A 14,140-nucleotide genomic window follows, 5' to 3' on the forward strand; every position below is an offset into this window, starting at 1 on the left:
GGGTGTGTTGGCAGCATTTCTGGTTGACCCTTGCCTCGCCATGCATAGTGTGCTGAATGGACAGTGGTTTACATATACCTAAGTTGTGGAAAGCTGTCTGAAGAGTTACACGGTTAAATATTACTGGCACACTGCATAGCACATGGGAAGGTGGTGCAGGGAGTCAGATTATTGACATCTATTCCACAACTCCATGTTGGTTCAAATAAATCATTTTTATTTAACTTCCTTGTTTGAAGATATACTTGCTGGTATATACAGGATGATCTTTTTAACCTCTACAGACCTTTATTTTAAAAACCGCGAGAGATACATTGGTGTAGTATGTTTGGCTGGATTATACAACAAGGTATCCATTATATACTTCATATGCATCAATAATAAACGATTAATTAACTAAAATTATGTAATAAACTCTTTATTTTTTATTTTAGGAGGCAAGATTATATTGCGACATTGATGGCCGTCAGAATCGAAGGTGAGCTGTTTTTTTAATTTTCTTAATTGGCATTGTGGTTCGAAATATCGAAGGTCAAAAATTCGCATCTGAAAGCTCATCGAGTTGGCTTTCCTGCTTTGCATATTTATAAAATGACGTCTCTTACTCTTCTTATACATCATATAATAATGATCTTGATTGCCCTTTTTATTTTCATGTACACATTTGCTATCACACCAAAGTATACAGTGCTTGTGGATGGGTGGGTAGGCTGATCAGCGCATACGTACTGGACAAACGTATTATATAAAGAAACAATCAGAAGAAGTCTCAACGCAGGTGTGAAGTAAGATTTGATTGCATTTATAATAAAAGCAAAAAATCAACAGGAACCAACCAAAAAGAAGCAGGCACTTTCCCAATACAAAAAAGCAACACAGGAAGGTCTCAAATGCATTAGTGTAAACCACTTATACGGCTTAGTAATACGCTCTGAGGGGCTAGTTAATTGGTGCATGGTTTTAAGAAAAGCTTGTGCTCTTGCTTCATCTGTCTTCCTGCTGTGCTGTCTGTTTTGTGCATATTGTTTCTTCGAAACTTATACGGCAATGATGAATTATTTTCTTTTTGATTGAAAACAAGAATAATTTTTAAGGTTTTACATAAAGTACATTATATGCAGGTTTTACACGCAGAGTGCGCTTGGTGTATATCATGGTGTAGAAGTATAGCATGGGCGAATAGTGGTTTTTTGGTTTGAAGCGAATAGTAATTTTCTTCACATAATTTCGAATACTTCTGGCACACAAAAAGGTTGAACGGCACAGTAGGTGTAGTGGAACCGGACGAGAAAGCCAGGCGCAGCTACCACATGTCCGTGTTTGCAGCCAAACTGCAGCATTCCGAGAAGGCGCGGAGCCGAAGTGGGGCCTCGACGACAAAAACAACGTATCCCGTTACACGGAGAAACGAAAACGCGGTCCTGGAAGAATGCCCCTCAACGCCACTCGACTGTGACAGGCGCGTCCATAAATTGTAAGGCCGCGGCTCCACCCCAGGGGGGTCCCGGAGCTGAAGAGGCTTGCGCGCCGACCCCAACCGAGAAAAAGGACTGCTTCCAAGCGTCGAGTCGCCGACCATAAGAGGGAAAGGGGGAAGCCAGCGGCCAAGCGTCGAGTGCTCGGCCCAACCGCCCAAGGAGAAGCTCACTGTATTCCGTCCACTTCGGACGTACTATGTATTTCAGTTCAGAATATAATCCTGTTTTGTTCTCCTAAAAGAATGTAGTTGTTTCTTCACTGTTGTAAAAATAATAGCGAATCCGTATAGTTTTAAAGTTATCCCACAGTAGGCATTTTCAAAATAATCTATATGTCAAACACACAAGACCATTATATATATAAAAAAGAATGCACTGAAACTCTAACACCCATTGAAGCTGTGCAGACTTTCTGCAGAAGCGGCCATTGGAAATTGGGGGGAGCCAACCCACATGTGGTGCCAACGTTAGACCTGTTTGTGGGCCTCCAACAATTGCTCTTAAATGAGATTGCGTAGTTGGGAAGCGGTGACTCCATGACACTTGCTAGGCGAACGCACCGTGCGCCTATAGTCACTGGATAAGAAACCTTATCCAGATCGATGGATGGATGGATGGATGGATGGATGGATGGATGGATGGACGGACGGACGGACGGACGGACGGACGGACGGACGGACGGACGGATGGATGGATGGACGGACGGACGGACGGACGGACGGACGGACGGACGGACGGACGGACGGACGGACGGACGGACGGACGGACGGGAGCGCCCCCTTTGAAACGCGGTGGTGGCAATTGCCACCATGCTCAGCTTTTCTTTATTTTTTTTAAAACTGTGTTGTCAGTTATCATTAAGATCCGCCATCTTCTTTACCTACGGTTTCTTACACTTCTAACCTTATGTGACATCTCTGCTTTTCAGCCACTAATCCTCCAATCGCTTTTTGCTAACTTGCAATGCAGATTTATTTACATGACCATTGCTATCTTTAAACCATAGGACCTCCGGAAGAGTGACTGTGCCTGCATCGACATCCGGATGGATACCATCACATTTGAGTTTGAGGTGTTCAATTGATTCCACAGATCTACCACACAGTGGCCATGTGTCATCTTCTTCGTTAAATTTCTTTTTGTAGCTGCGCGTTCTAAGACACCCTGACCTAGCTTCAAAAAGTAGGGCACTGCCTCTTGAGTTATCATAGAAAACTTCTTTCCTGATCTGCCTTTTCCAGTATTGATATAGTTCTACGCTATGTTTCTTTTCCACTAATCCAATTTTTAATTTCCACGTTTTTAACCTGTCGTTTAATGCTCTTTCTTTCTCCGTCCTCATGACCGGCATACTTACTGGTTAGTTTTCTAGTTCTATTCCGCCACTGTGAATAAACGCTCCTTCTGTACAAATATTTAAATACCATAGCTGCCCACCTGTTATCGTCCAATTTCCTTAGGCGTTCTTCATATAGTATTTTACCCTTAGCTTCCCGTGCTTCGAACGATGCCCGGCCCATATCCCCTTGTACTGCCTCGTTTGTGGTTTTGCCGTGGGCACCTAGTGCTAATCTTCCAACAGCTCTCTGATTTACGTCTAATCTCGACTGAACTTCTGCCCTTAAGCACCGAACCGCATTGCCGAAAGTAAGCCCCGGCACCATTATTCCTTTCCAAATACCTCTCAGTACTTCATATTTGCTGTACCCCCTTAATGCCCTAGGTTTCATTATCCCGGCGTCTCTTTGTCCTTTTGCCCTAAGAGCCTGTTCATGCTTTTCCGTGTATATCTGCCCTTCGTTTAACCACATTCAGAGGTATTTGTATTCAGCCACTTTTGGTATCTCGTGGCCTTGTATTGTAAACACCTGATCAGTTCTATCGTTGAAAATCATCACACCTGACTTAGTTTCGCGAAAACTGAATCCTAGAGCGTCTCCTTCGTCTCCACAACAATTAACCAAAGTTTGTAAATCATCCTGGCTATCTGCTACCAGTACAATATCGTCCGCATACATTAAACCCGGGAGTCGCTGCTCAACTACATTTCCGCCTAATCTGTACGACAGATTATAACCTAGATTACTTTCTTCTAGCCTTCTTTCCATATTTATCACATAAAGCATAAACAGCAGCGGTGATTGAGAACAACCTTGCCTTAATCCTTTGTGCAGCCCCACAGTTGTACTTTTTTTCTCTTCCCATGTAATTTCAACTTCATTATCTCGGTAGATTTCCTGTAGAAAATCAATTACCTCATGACCGATACCTAACTCTTTTAATATGCTCCACAGGAGTTCCCTGTTTACGTTATCGTATGCATCGCTTATGTCCAGAAAGGCTAAATACAGAGGTCTGTTTTCCGCCTTAGCTATTTCTATGCATTGGGTAAGCACGAACAGGCTATCATCTAAGCGCCTACCCCTTCTGAACCCATTCTGAAGTTCTCCTAGAATCAGATTACCTTCTACCCATGACTGCATTTTTAATTTCACCGCCTGCATTGCCAGCCTGTGCATAACAGATGTTATCGTAATCGGACGGAAGGATTTTATATTCATCTTATCTCCTTTCCCTTTAAAAATAAAATTCATTTTACTCTGTCGCCAGCTGTGCGGAATTTGCTTATTTGTTATGACTCTCTCCAATGCTTTTATCAGCGCTTCCTTGCTTCTTGGGCCAAGTTCATTAATCAGCTTAATTGGAATTTCGTATATCCCTGCGGATGTGGTTTTAGGAATATTTGCTTCCGCCTTTTTCCAGTTAAGACTAGTCAGTTCTAAGCTGTTATCTATTGTGCTGTACCGTGTTGCCCCCTCACTTGGGGAGATTACCCCATTGTCCGCTTTAGAGACCATACGTGCGCCCAGCGCCACCCCGCGTCAGGCGTCAGAAAGGGGCGTGCCTATCTTCATGTGTCTCGTGCTTGCTCCCCTTTGTGCTCGATGGCGCCGTCGCGCTTGTTTAGCGAACTGCACGCATAGAAGAGCGGCTGCTGCAGCTGCAGTCAGCTGATACTCGTTCCGCGGAAGTTAGGGGAGCAGCGCGTCCTTCGATTGGTCAGATTTAGCATAGCGCCATCCGCTCGCGCGGGGAGCCACTGCGCATGCGCAGATCTCCCAGAGGACGCCACAAGGCACCAGCCAGCTGTTTGCAAGCCTGCGGGACCAATCAGCGCGTGCACACTGGTAGTGCGCGTAAGCAGACGCGTTATGCTACATCTCTCTATTAGGCACTTGTGTGCGCCAGGTACCCCCAATTGTTACTTTATTAATAAATAAATAAATAATAATAATAATAATAATAATAATAATAATAATAATAATAGTAATAATAATAATAATAATAATAATAATAATAATAATAATAATAATAATAATAATAATGCCCATTGAAACACGTCGCCATGCCGGTTACGGCGCGTGCGCACCGCGGGTATCTAGGCCGTAGACATATGGCAGGTGCAGATCTGGGCGCCACGCTTTCACCTGCTCACGTCTGTTGCCGCGAGCATGCGCAGACGGGCTGCGGCATCCGTGCGGGCGAGCAGGCATGCGGCACGGAGTTTCGGCTTTAGTTGCGCGCGCCGTGGTGCCACCCCGAAGGAGGTCGCTGAACCGAAACCACACGTAGCAAAAAGAGTTGCAGAAATATTATTCGTTCGAGACGAATACTTCGAAACGTCGAATACTCATCATTGAGATCGAATCAAATACTTTACTACTCGACCTAATATTCGAAGTTTAGCACTTTCTCCAAATCGAATACGAATAGTTTTGCCATAGTCCTTGAATGCTTCAAAAGATTGAAGGACTATGGTTTAGCGAAAAACTGAATCGAATACGAATCGAATATTTTTGCGAATATTCAATAAGATACCGTGAGAAACATCGAAGCGCTGCTTTTGCAGTTATAGCTGTATCTGTTAAAAAGACTCAACACTGATCTCTACGTCGCAACCCAAAGTCAGTGTATTAACTTGATCATTGTCATGTTGTGCTCACAGGAAAAGTAGTACCTTTTGGCGTTGATAAACGCAATATAATAAACTAGCGCCAAATCGCAGCGCATGAGACGGACCAGAACAACATACTGCCTCCTTCTGAAGGAACCAGCGCACAAAACACAACGGACAAGAAAAAGGTGGTACACGACGGACAGGAGCGCTGAACTTACAACTTTATTTCGGAAGTAAAGATGCAACGTATATATACAGCCATGTCAGGGAGGCGTGTCACACAGGGAAAGCAAGAACAAGTGAAATCTACAAGGTCATGATGAGACAAGCGGCACAAGCAAACCAAAAACCTTAACTAATATAACATGTGAAGGTGACCAGTTTCAATGGAGGCAAGAAAAACAACAGGGAAAAAAAACAAGGGAAAAACGCCAGACCTCGTGAAGATGAAAATTGATACTGATAACAAAAACCGATAAAAACAAAAAGGCAAAAGCCAATAAAAGCGATAAAAGCAATAAAGTTAACAGGGCAATGGAAATGAAAAAGATAAAATGCCAACAAGTAACACGGCAAAAAATACTAACAGCTAAAATTAAAAAAACATCGCGGAAAAAACTAACAGCTAAAAGGTAAAACCCACAGAAACATAAGGTTAAGTCTTGTGTAAACAAATAGCGGAATAAAGTTGGCGGGAAAAAGACGGTTGCATAAGGTGGGAAGTTAAAATGCTAGTGCCTCGAATTTTGTGCCAGATAGGCGAGTTCTTTCTCAGATAGCGACACTGAAGGCTGGCTAATGCACTTTTCTTTTAACGACGCTATCGTGATTGCCTCAACTATTTCACGGGGCCTCGTGTTTCTGATTGTGGCTATTACCCGAGTTTTTTCGAAGTGTGGCAAACATCCTGTTTCTACATCTTTGCAATCCCGACAATGAATACCAATGTGACGGCACTTTTGAACATTTGCGTTGTAATCATGTTCTTTTAGTTTTTCATTTAAACAACGCCCTGTCTGTCCAATATACTGCTTCCCACAGGACAGGGGGATGGAATAGACAACTGAATCGGTACACTGCACAAAATTCTTCTGGTGCCTGATATTGCATGTACTCTCTTTTTTACGAGTTTCATTGACCTTTCTGCAAAGCTGGGAAAGTCGCTTTGGGGCACTAAAGACGACTTCAACTCCAACACGTTTCCCAATTTTCTTAATGTTGTGCGAAATGCGATGCAAGTAGGGCATAACAGAGACTTTCTTTCTATTGGTGTTGTCAGTCGGGGCAGTCGAATGGGGTCGTTTTGATTTTTTAAGCATTGCTTCAGCGACTGAGGCTAAAAGCTTAGTGGGGTAGCCAGCATTTTCTAATCTAATTGTTTGCGCTAAAAAACTACTCTCAATTTGGTGTTCACACGATTTTACCAGCGCATTTCTAAAGATTCCTTGAACTACATTCCTTTTAACCAACTTAGAGTGGGCTGAGTCAAAAGGAAGTACCGGCTTCTGGCCCCTTGGCTCATAAGACCAGCATAGGTGATCACCTATGCTGGTCTTATGAGCCAAGGGGCCAGAAGCCGGTACTTCCTTTTGACTCAGCCCACTCTAAGTTGGTTAAAAGGAATGTAGTTCAAGGAATCTTTAGAAATGCGCTGGTAAAATCGTGTGAACACCAAATTGAGAGTAGTTTTTTAGCGCAAACAATTAGATTAGAAAATGCTGGCTACCCCACTAAGCTTTTAGCCTCAGTCGCTGAAGCAATGCTTAAAAAATCAAAACGACCCGATTCGACTGCCCCGACTGACAACACCAATAGAAAGAAAGTCTCTGTTATGCCCTACTTGCATCGCATTTCGCACAACATTAAGAAAATTGGGAAACGTGTTGGAGTTGAAGTCGTCTTTAGTGCCCCAAAGCGACTTTCCCAGCTTTGCAGAAAGGTCAATGAAACTCGTAAAAAAGAGAGTACATGCAATATCAGGCACCAGAAGAATTTTGTGCAGTGTACCGATTCAGTTGTCTATTCCATCCCCCTGTCCTGTGGGAAGCAGTATATTGGACAGACAGGGCGTTGTTTAAATGAAAGACTAAAAGAACATGATTACAACGCAAATGTTCAAAAGTGCCGTCACATTGGTATTCATTGTCGGGATTGCAAAGATGTAGAAACAGGATGTTTGCCACACTTCGAAAAAACTCGGGTAATAGCCACAATCAGAAACACGAGGCCCCGTGAAATAGTTGAGGCAATCACGATAGCGTCGTTAAAAGAAAAGTGCATTAGCCAGCCTTCAGTGTCGCTACCTGAGAAAGAACTCGCCTATCTGGCACAAAATTCGAGGCACTAGCATTTTAACTTCCCACCTTATGCAACCGTCTTTTTCCCGCCAACTTTATTCCGCTATTTGTTTACACAAGACTTAACCTTATGTTTCTGTGGGTTTTACCTTTTAGCTGTTAGTTTTTTCCGCGATGTTTTCTTAATTTTAGCTGTTAGTATTTTTTGCCGTGTTACTTGTTGGCATTTTATCTTTTTCATTTCCATTGCCCTGTTAACTTTATTGCTTTTATCGCTTTTATTGGCTTTTGCCTTTTTGTTTTTATCGGTTTTTGTTATCAGTATCAATTTTCATCTTCACGAGGTCTGGCGTTTTTCCCTTGTTTTTTTTCCCTGTTGTTTTTCTTGCCTCCATTGAAACTGGTCACCTTCACATGTTATATTAGTTAAGGTTTTTGGTTTGCTTGTGCCGCTTGTCTCATCATGACCTTGTAGATTTCACTTGTTCTTGCTTTCCCTGTGTGACACGCCTCCCTGACATGGCTGTATATATACGTTGCATCTTTACTTCCGAAATAAAGTTGTAAGTTCAGCGCTCCTGTCCGTCGTGTACCACCTTTTTCTTGTCCGTTGTGTTTTGTGCGCTGGTTCCTTCAGAAGTATGTATTACCAACTAGCCCAACAACAAGTGTTGCTCAAATACTGCCTCCGAGGTCTGGCATAAAGGCCAAGTTTACTGAACGTGCCTGGGCCACGCCGTGTCGACCAATCTCTGAGGTGATGTATGAGGATTATGAACACCGACAAGCGAATGGGCCGCGCCGCGGCGCTGAACACCCCATCCAGCTACATTGCTTTGGTAGCATATTCAGTAACTCTACATCCGGCGCATACCGATCGCGGCAGCATGATGTACCCCGCAACGCGATGCGCTTCCCGGGCTTCCGCACTGATCAGTTTTCCTTCCAAAAGATACACGGGGGAAAAATGCGGACTTCCTTCGACGTGCAGCGATGAGAAGTAACCGGCAATCTCGACGGCGAGCAGCCGCGGCACCTTTCGCTATTTCTGATTGTTCAGGTTTCAATTCTGCAGGTCATACTACATCGCCGCGGTGCAATCCAATGCGGAAAAGACTCGCTTTTTACTTTCAAATGTGCCATCGTGACGATGTCGAGAGGCGGAGGCAAAGCCGATGAGGGCGCGAGAAGAACGCGTGCCACCTCACTGGGCGCAAAGGTGACGCCGCGGCTACCCATGTACCGCCAGAGCCTGCCGGAATAAAAGCGCGGGGGAAAGCATGAGCGCGCACAGGCCGCACCACTGATCCACATTCACTCATTCTCCCATCAAACAAACGGGATCGGACTGGATTTTATTAGCTGCCACTTCAGCAATGAATCCCAGACTTCTCCGCACTGGACCGAAACTCCCGCCACCTGGCGTTAGCGAGAGCTCGTCTTGGGGCAGCTTTGGAGCAAATTTGACAAAAGAAAAAAGAAGCCTCCGTTTGTAGCAGAACGTAGGAGCTCCATTGAAATGGCGCAGGTTGCCCGCTACTGCAAACTGCATAATACACAAACCAAAGAGCATAAATACACAAACAGGCGTCATTAAATTGTCGCTGCGTTCACTCACTCCAAAAGCTCCGAGAAGCAGACCACTGCTGGAAACCACAAACATATACTTTGTGTTTTCAAGTAGCTTTTTTGTGATGGGATGGGAGAGGAAGCGCAGTGATATGGCAGAGTCCTTCAGTTGAAGGACTTTGCTAACGGTATATTCTGTGGGGTTTAAAATCGGGGAGATAAATCCATTCTCCCCGTTTAAGCGCGGCTGACACAGTTCAAAACCGCGCTTACCCCACCCCGTGGTCGCGTACGCTACTGAGCGCACGCCGACCACGGCGGGCCTTGCTCTGCGGGAACAAAGGAACGACACACTGGCTGACACAAACAAGGCATTTATTGCTATAGCAACAATAACGCCAGCTAGCAACAAAATACACTGAGGAATCTAGGATGTCCGACTCACCAGCACGGCTACGAGCGAACGTTCGCCCACGGTAGGGCAAAGGGAAGATCCGAGGCCCGACGGGACGAGCTGAGGGGAACAAGTTTCCACACGAGGACGCCCGCGGCACAGAGCGGAGCTTTGCGCGTGAACGTCCAACACGCTTCCCGATGCCGAGCAGAAGAGACCTAGCCTTCCCCCGCGCGCGAGCGGCCAAACACGCCATCCGTGGCGCTGCTGTCGCTGCGACGCGAGCGCCCTCCCCTGTTAGCTAGAGTATATCCATGCAACATGGAGGAAGGAAAGAAATAAGGAGAGGCCCTGACGTCACTTTTTGTGAAGCCGCTCCGCAACCAGAAGTTGGCTCGGCTCTCCTCACTATCTTCTTTCTCCACCGAGCTACGGGGCGGGGATCGCGCGCGGCTCGCAAGCGCTTCGTAAAAGAAAGGTATCAAAAAACCGCGCCGCTTGCCGCTACACTCCTACACCTTCCTCCCCACAAACACGCACCTAGACACAGACCGGCGCACAGGTGCGGTGAACCTTTTCCGACGCCAGGCGAAGAAAGACGACCTCGGGCTACCGTACACCCGCCGTGTGGCCTTCGAAACGCAGCTCAGCATCGCCGAGAGCGGCTTCATGTTTCTGTGCTGTTTGGTGAGGTGCGCAAGTTCGCTGATCAAAACAATCAACGCTTCTTCGCGTGTCGAAGCGCGGTTCCGGAGTGCCACCTTTTCGCGAGATTCATTTCAATGCATCGATCGCTCCGCGTAACGACACCAAGTTTGACGAACAAAATATCAAATGAGCGGTTATTTGCTGCATTTAAAAGCAATCCTAGATGCGTGCGTAACGTCACGACGCCAGGCATGTAGACTTTAACACGCAAGGCCGAACACACCGTGCCGAAAGCCCGCCCACCGCCACCGAGAAACACTCGGGCCCCTAGCAACAACGACGCTAACGACGCCGTACGCCGTTGCTAGTGGCCCGAGTTTTCTTAGCAACAACGACAACGTTGCTAGTGGCCCGACTTTTTAAGCCTAAATTTTGACGTCACTTCCGCCACATTCTCGCCAATGCATTGGGAATACGAAGGGCCTCTCCTTAGTTCTCCTTCCTCCATGCCATGCAATATCACTCGGTAGTTTCGGATTGCCGTGTGCAATTCTACGAAGCATTCCGGTTTAAACAACAAATGAAGCGTGGGCGGCCTTAAAAAATGTTTGCGGCACGATTAAACGAATTATTTAAAAATGGAAATAGGCGACGCCGGGCTGGTGGTCGCTGGCGTGCCAATGGATAAAGCACAGGCAGGCAATTCTGCCGCTTATATTTCGTTGGACTCACGCTGCGGGAAGCTCTGTCTACAGTATTAGCTTGTATATCGAAGGGTAGGTAACGAAGAAGAAGGAGAACGCTGGAAAAGCACGTCCTGCTTGCATAGACGTATGCAGGGTTCTCCAGGGGAGCCAAGTTTCACTGCAGCGCACCTGCAGTTTCACGCACCTGCGCGACGGATACAGCAAGCTGGGGCTCCCGTCCTCAACACTGTGCAAAGTAATTTCCCCCTGTGGTGCGCCAGCTAAGGTCAGCAGGCGGTCTCCTCTTCCTCGACCCTTGCCTCCTTGCCACCCCTGATCCAGTTCCTTTTATCTACTTTATTTCAATCCCTCTCCCTTTCGCAGCGCCACGGAGGTGACCATCTTGAGGCAGTTACAATTTTCACTCCCCCCAACTCCAGGTTCGCAACTTGCATTACAGGCGCGCAGTTTGCAAATGCGACATGTCGCCCATCTTTCGATGGAAGTGCGCTTTCAAAGGAAACGGTTAAGGGCGCGAAACACACACAGACACAAAAAAGGTAGACGGGACAGAGCGCCTGCGTGAATGTCATGATTGAATGAATAACTGTGATAAAAACACCCTCTGTAGCTTGAGCAATGTAGAAAGCTGCATTCAGCATCTGTCAGCCGGCTGAGTGCCGGTAATTGTCGTAGTAGTAGGTATAGGTAATTTAGAGATGAGCCGCCATCAAGCACATCATAGACCATTAGGAGCGTCAAGCTGCACCGCACTATTTCCAGCACAATGGTGACCAGGAAAATGGACTTGGAGCTGCCCAAAATCACGTCTGATTTCAACCTCGTCGTCACCAGTGTGGACAGAAGCAAGCCTTAAAGGGATACTGAACCAAACTTTTGGAGCTGCTCTTTTACATGTAAACAAGAGCTTGCCTGCTAAAATTGATAAATGCGGCAAGCATTTGAGCGGAAAAAAGGCGGATAGCATGTTTTTATCGCGATTTATTACCGTATCCTTGCACCTGGCGGCCGCCTATGGAAGCTGTGACTAGACGTCATAACTTGCGGGTTTTCCAGTTTTGCGTCGGCCAGTCGTCGTCTGTGTGTCGTCTGCTCACGGCGTACACAAACATGGCAAGATGTTAATCGATGCTGTCAACATACCATAACCGTATGCACGCTTACGTACGCTAAATGCAGCTATTTTTTTCGGACCTTACGCCACTTCTATCATTCTCAATTTTAAAACAGAAGTGCGACTATGTTTAGACTTGTTGCGCCATCTGGGGGTTAGGAGGGGAACCTACGCCCCTGAAAAGCCTAAAGGGGGCGGTATCGTCAGTCTAAATTTAAAAAATAAAGCAAATTTATTACTAGTACGTGTTCTGATGGGTGACAGAAGACGAAACGAAAGACCTGTGGCCCATTTATGGTCATTAAACGCGCTGAATAAGACAGTAAGAACGACGAATCCAGTCCGATGCGAGGCGTCATGCATCGAAGGGCGTCGCCATATTTGTTGCCGTGGTAATACAACTTGGTACTCGCATCGGCGGAAATTTGTCACGGCGGCAGAAATCGGTCCTTGACCGATCGTGCTTTCCGCTCGGTATTTCGGCGGAATCTCTGCCGCGGTGGCGTATCTCGCCGCCGAATGTCCAAGTATTTATCGCTTGGTCTAACTAAACTGCAGTGTGACATCTCGAACGCGACCGGTTGCCTGTCGCACGAGGGTGTCATGACGTCACGCTCTTCACCTCGCGCCGGACGGGAAGGCTTGGTGCGCGCCCATAAAACATCGAAAATAAAACCACCCGCTGAAAAACATGCGCAGTGACGACTCGATTTCGGTGTAATGACATTCCGAGAATCTATTTTCAGCATTTTTGTTCAATTTTCAGAGTTTGCTTCGGTACCCCTTCAACCCTAGCAAGTTTTTTTTTCTTCGCGATTCGATAACGGAGGACTCGTTTTATGGATAGTTGTGCTCGGGAAACAAAGTGTTCTTTTTAAAGAGGCACGACTGTATTCACTCCAGGCGCATACCAGGTTACCCGCAACAAGAGAGCACAGCGTGGCGCTACCACCCACTCACATCTGACTGTATCTGCCAATTTAAAAGATAAATTCCTGCTTAAACCGCGAGTTGTGCACTCCTTATTGCCACCATGGGGCAAGATCTTCAAGACTATGTCAATATATTCATACTAATTTCAGCCACCTGGGTATTTTTTTAACATCACCCAGTACGTCGGCGTTTTTGCATTTCGCCTCTATCGAAATGTGGACATAATTTTACGCCAAGCAATAAACGAAGTAAAAGTTATCGATGGTCATCACGATTGATGCGGAGGGTATGCGTTAGCAGTAGTGTTCCCTGCGGACGGGGCAGTCGCTGCCGTCGACGGGTTCTGACCGTGCGAGCAGGTGGCGTGATTTAGTTTGTCCATCACTATGTGACACGCTGTACCCCTCTCCCCTACAAATCGCCTCCCATCCTCTTCGTATGCCTCTCTCCTGAAAGTGGGGACGGCATTTCTCTCTCTCCACCTTGCCTCCCATCCTATCTTTGTCTCGCTTCTCTCTCTTCACTTTTCCACTCGCCAACCGAGGCTTTAGACGAACGGATGGATTTTTACGCCATCGGGGTTATAATGCTAACACATCAAAATTAGATATGATTCGGTGAACACACACTCAGTACAACCTGCCATGTATGGACTGCCTATATAGCAATAAACAAGAATACAGCATTTTGTCTCTTTTTTTTGTCTGTCTTCAGAGAGGGCTGGTGCGAAAAATTGGCGCCTTACAAATCTTTTACTTGCGTGCGTGGGTATTTGGACCCACCTTTTCGTGCGTAGTACGTTCCCGCGCTTCTTTCTGCACTCTTTTCACCCACTTCATCCGTTCCCTCCATCCAAAGCCTGAGTCAGCGCCTCTTTCCTTTCTTCATAACCTCTCCACTCTGGTAACACCCGCCTCAAACACCCCGCGCAGCATAAATCCCTCACCAAACCACAGCAAGTCACCTGGCGAGAACTAAAGAGCCACACTTATATGCAACTCCGCGTGATGACAATTGCCTATGAGGTCGCCGGGCGCCATTC

At 46.3% G+C, this 14,140-nt stretch overlaps 1 protein-coding gene across 1 annotated transcript in view; it reads left to right on the plus strand.

Moving 5' to 3' along the window:
* LOC149352214 (uncharacterized) overlaps positions 1 to 14,140 on the plus strand; it is a 49,693-nt gene that overhangs the window by 24,707 nt on the left and 10,846 nt on the right. The window contains exon 2 of the mRNA XM_089581383.1: positions 435 to 478. Coding sequence (XP_089437509.1) covers positions 460 to 478 — 19 coding nt within the window. The 5' untranslated portion in view covers positions 435 to 459. The remainder of the gene's footprint in view (positions 1 to 434; positions 479 to 14,140) is intronic.

Source organism: Amblyomma mixtum, chromosome 3 (genome assembly GCF_055824585.1).
Source record: "Amblyomma mixtum isolate Tamu chromosome 3, ASM5582458v1, whole genome shotgun sequence".
Classification (NCBI taxonomy): domain Eukaryota; kingdom Metazoa; phylum Arthropoda; class Arachnida; order Ixodida; family Ixodidae; genus Amblyomma; species Amblyomma mixtum.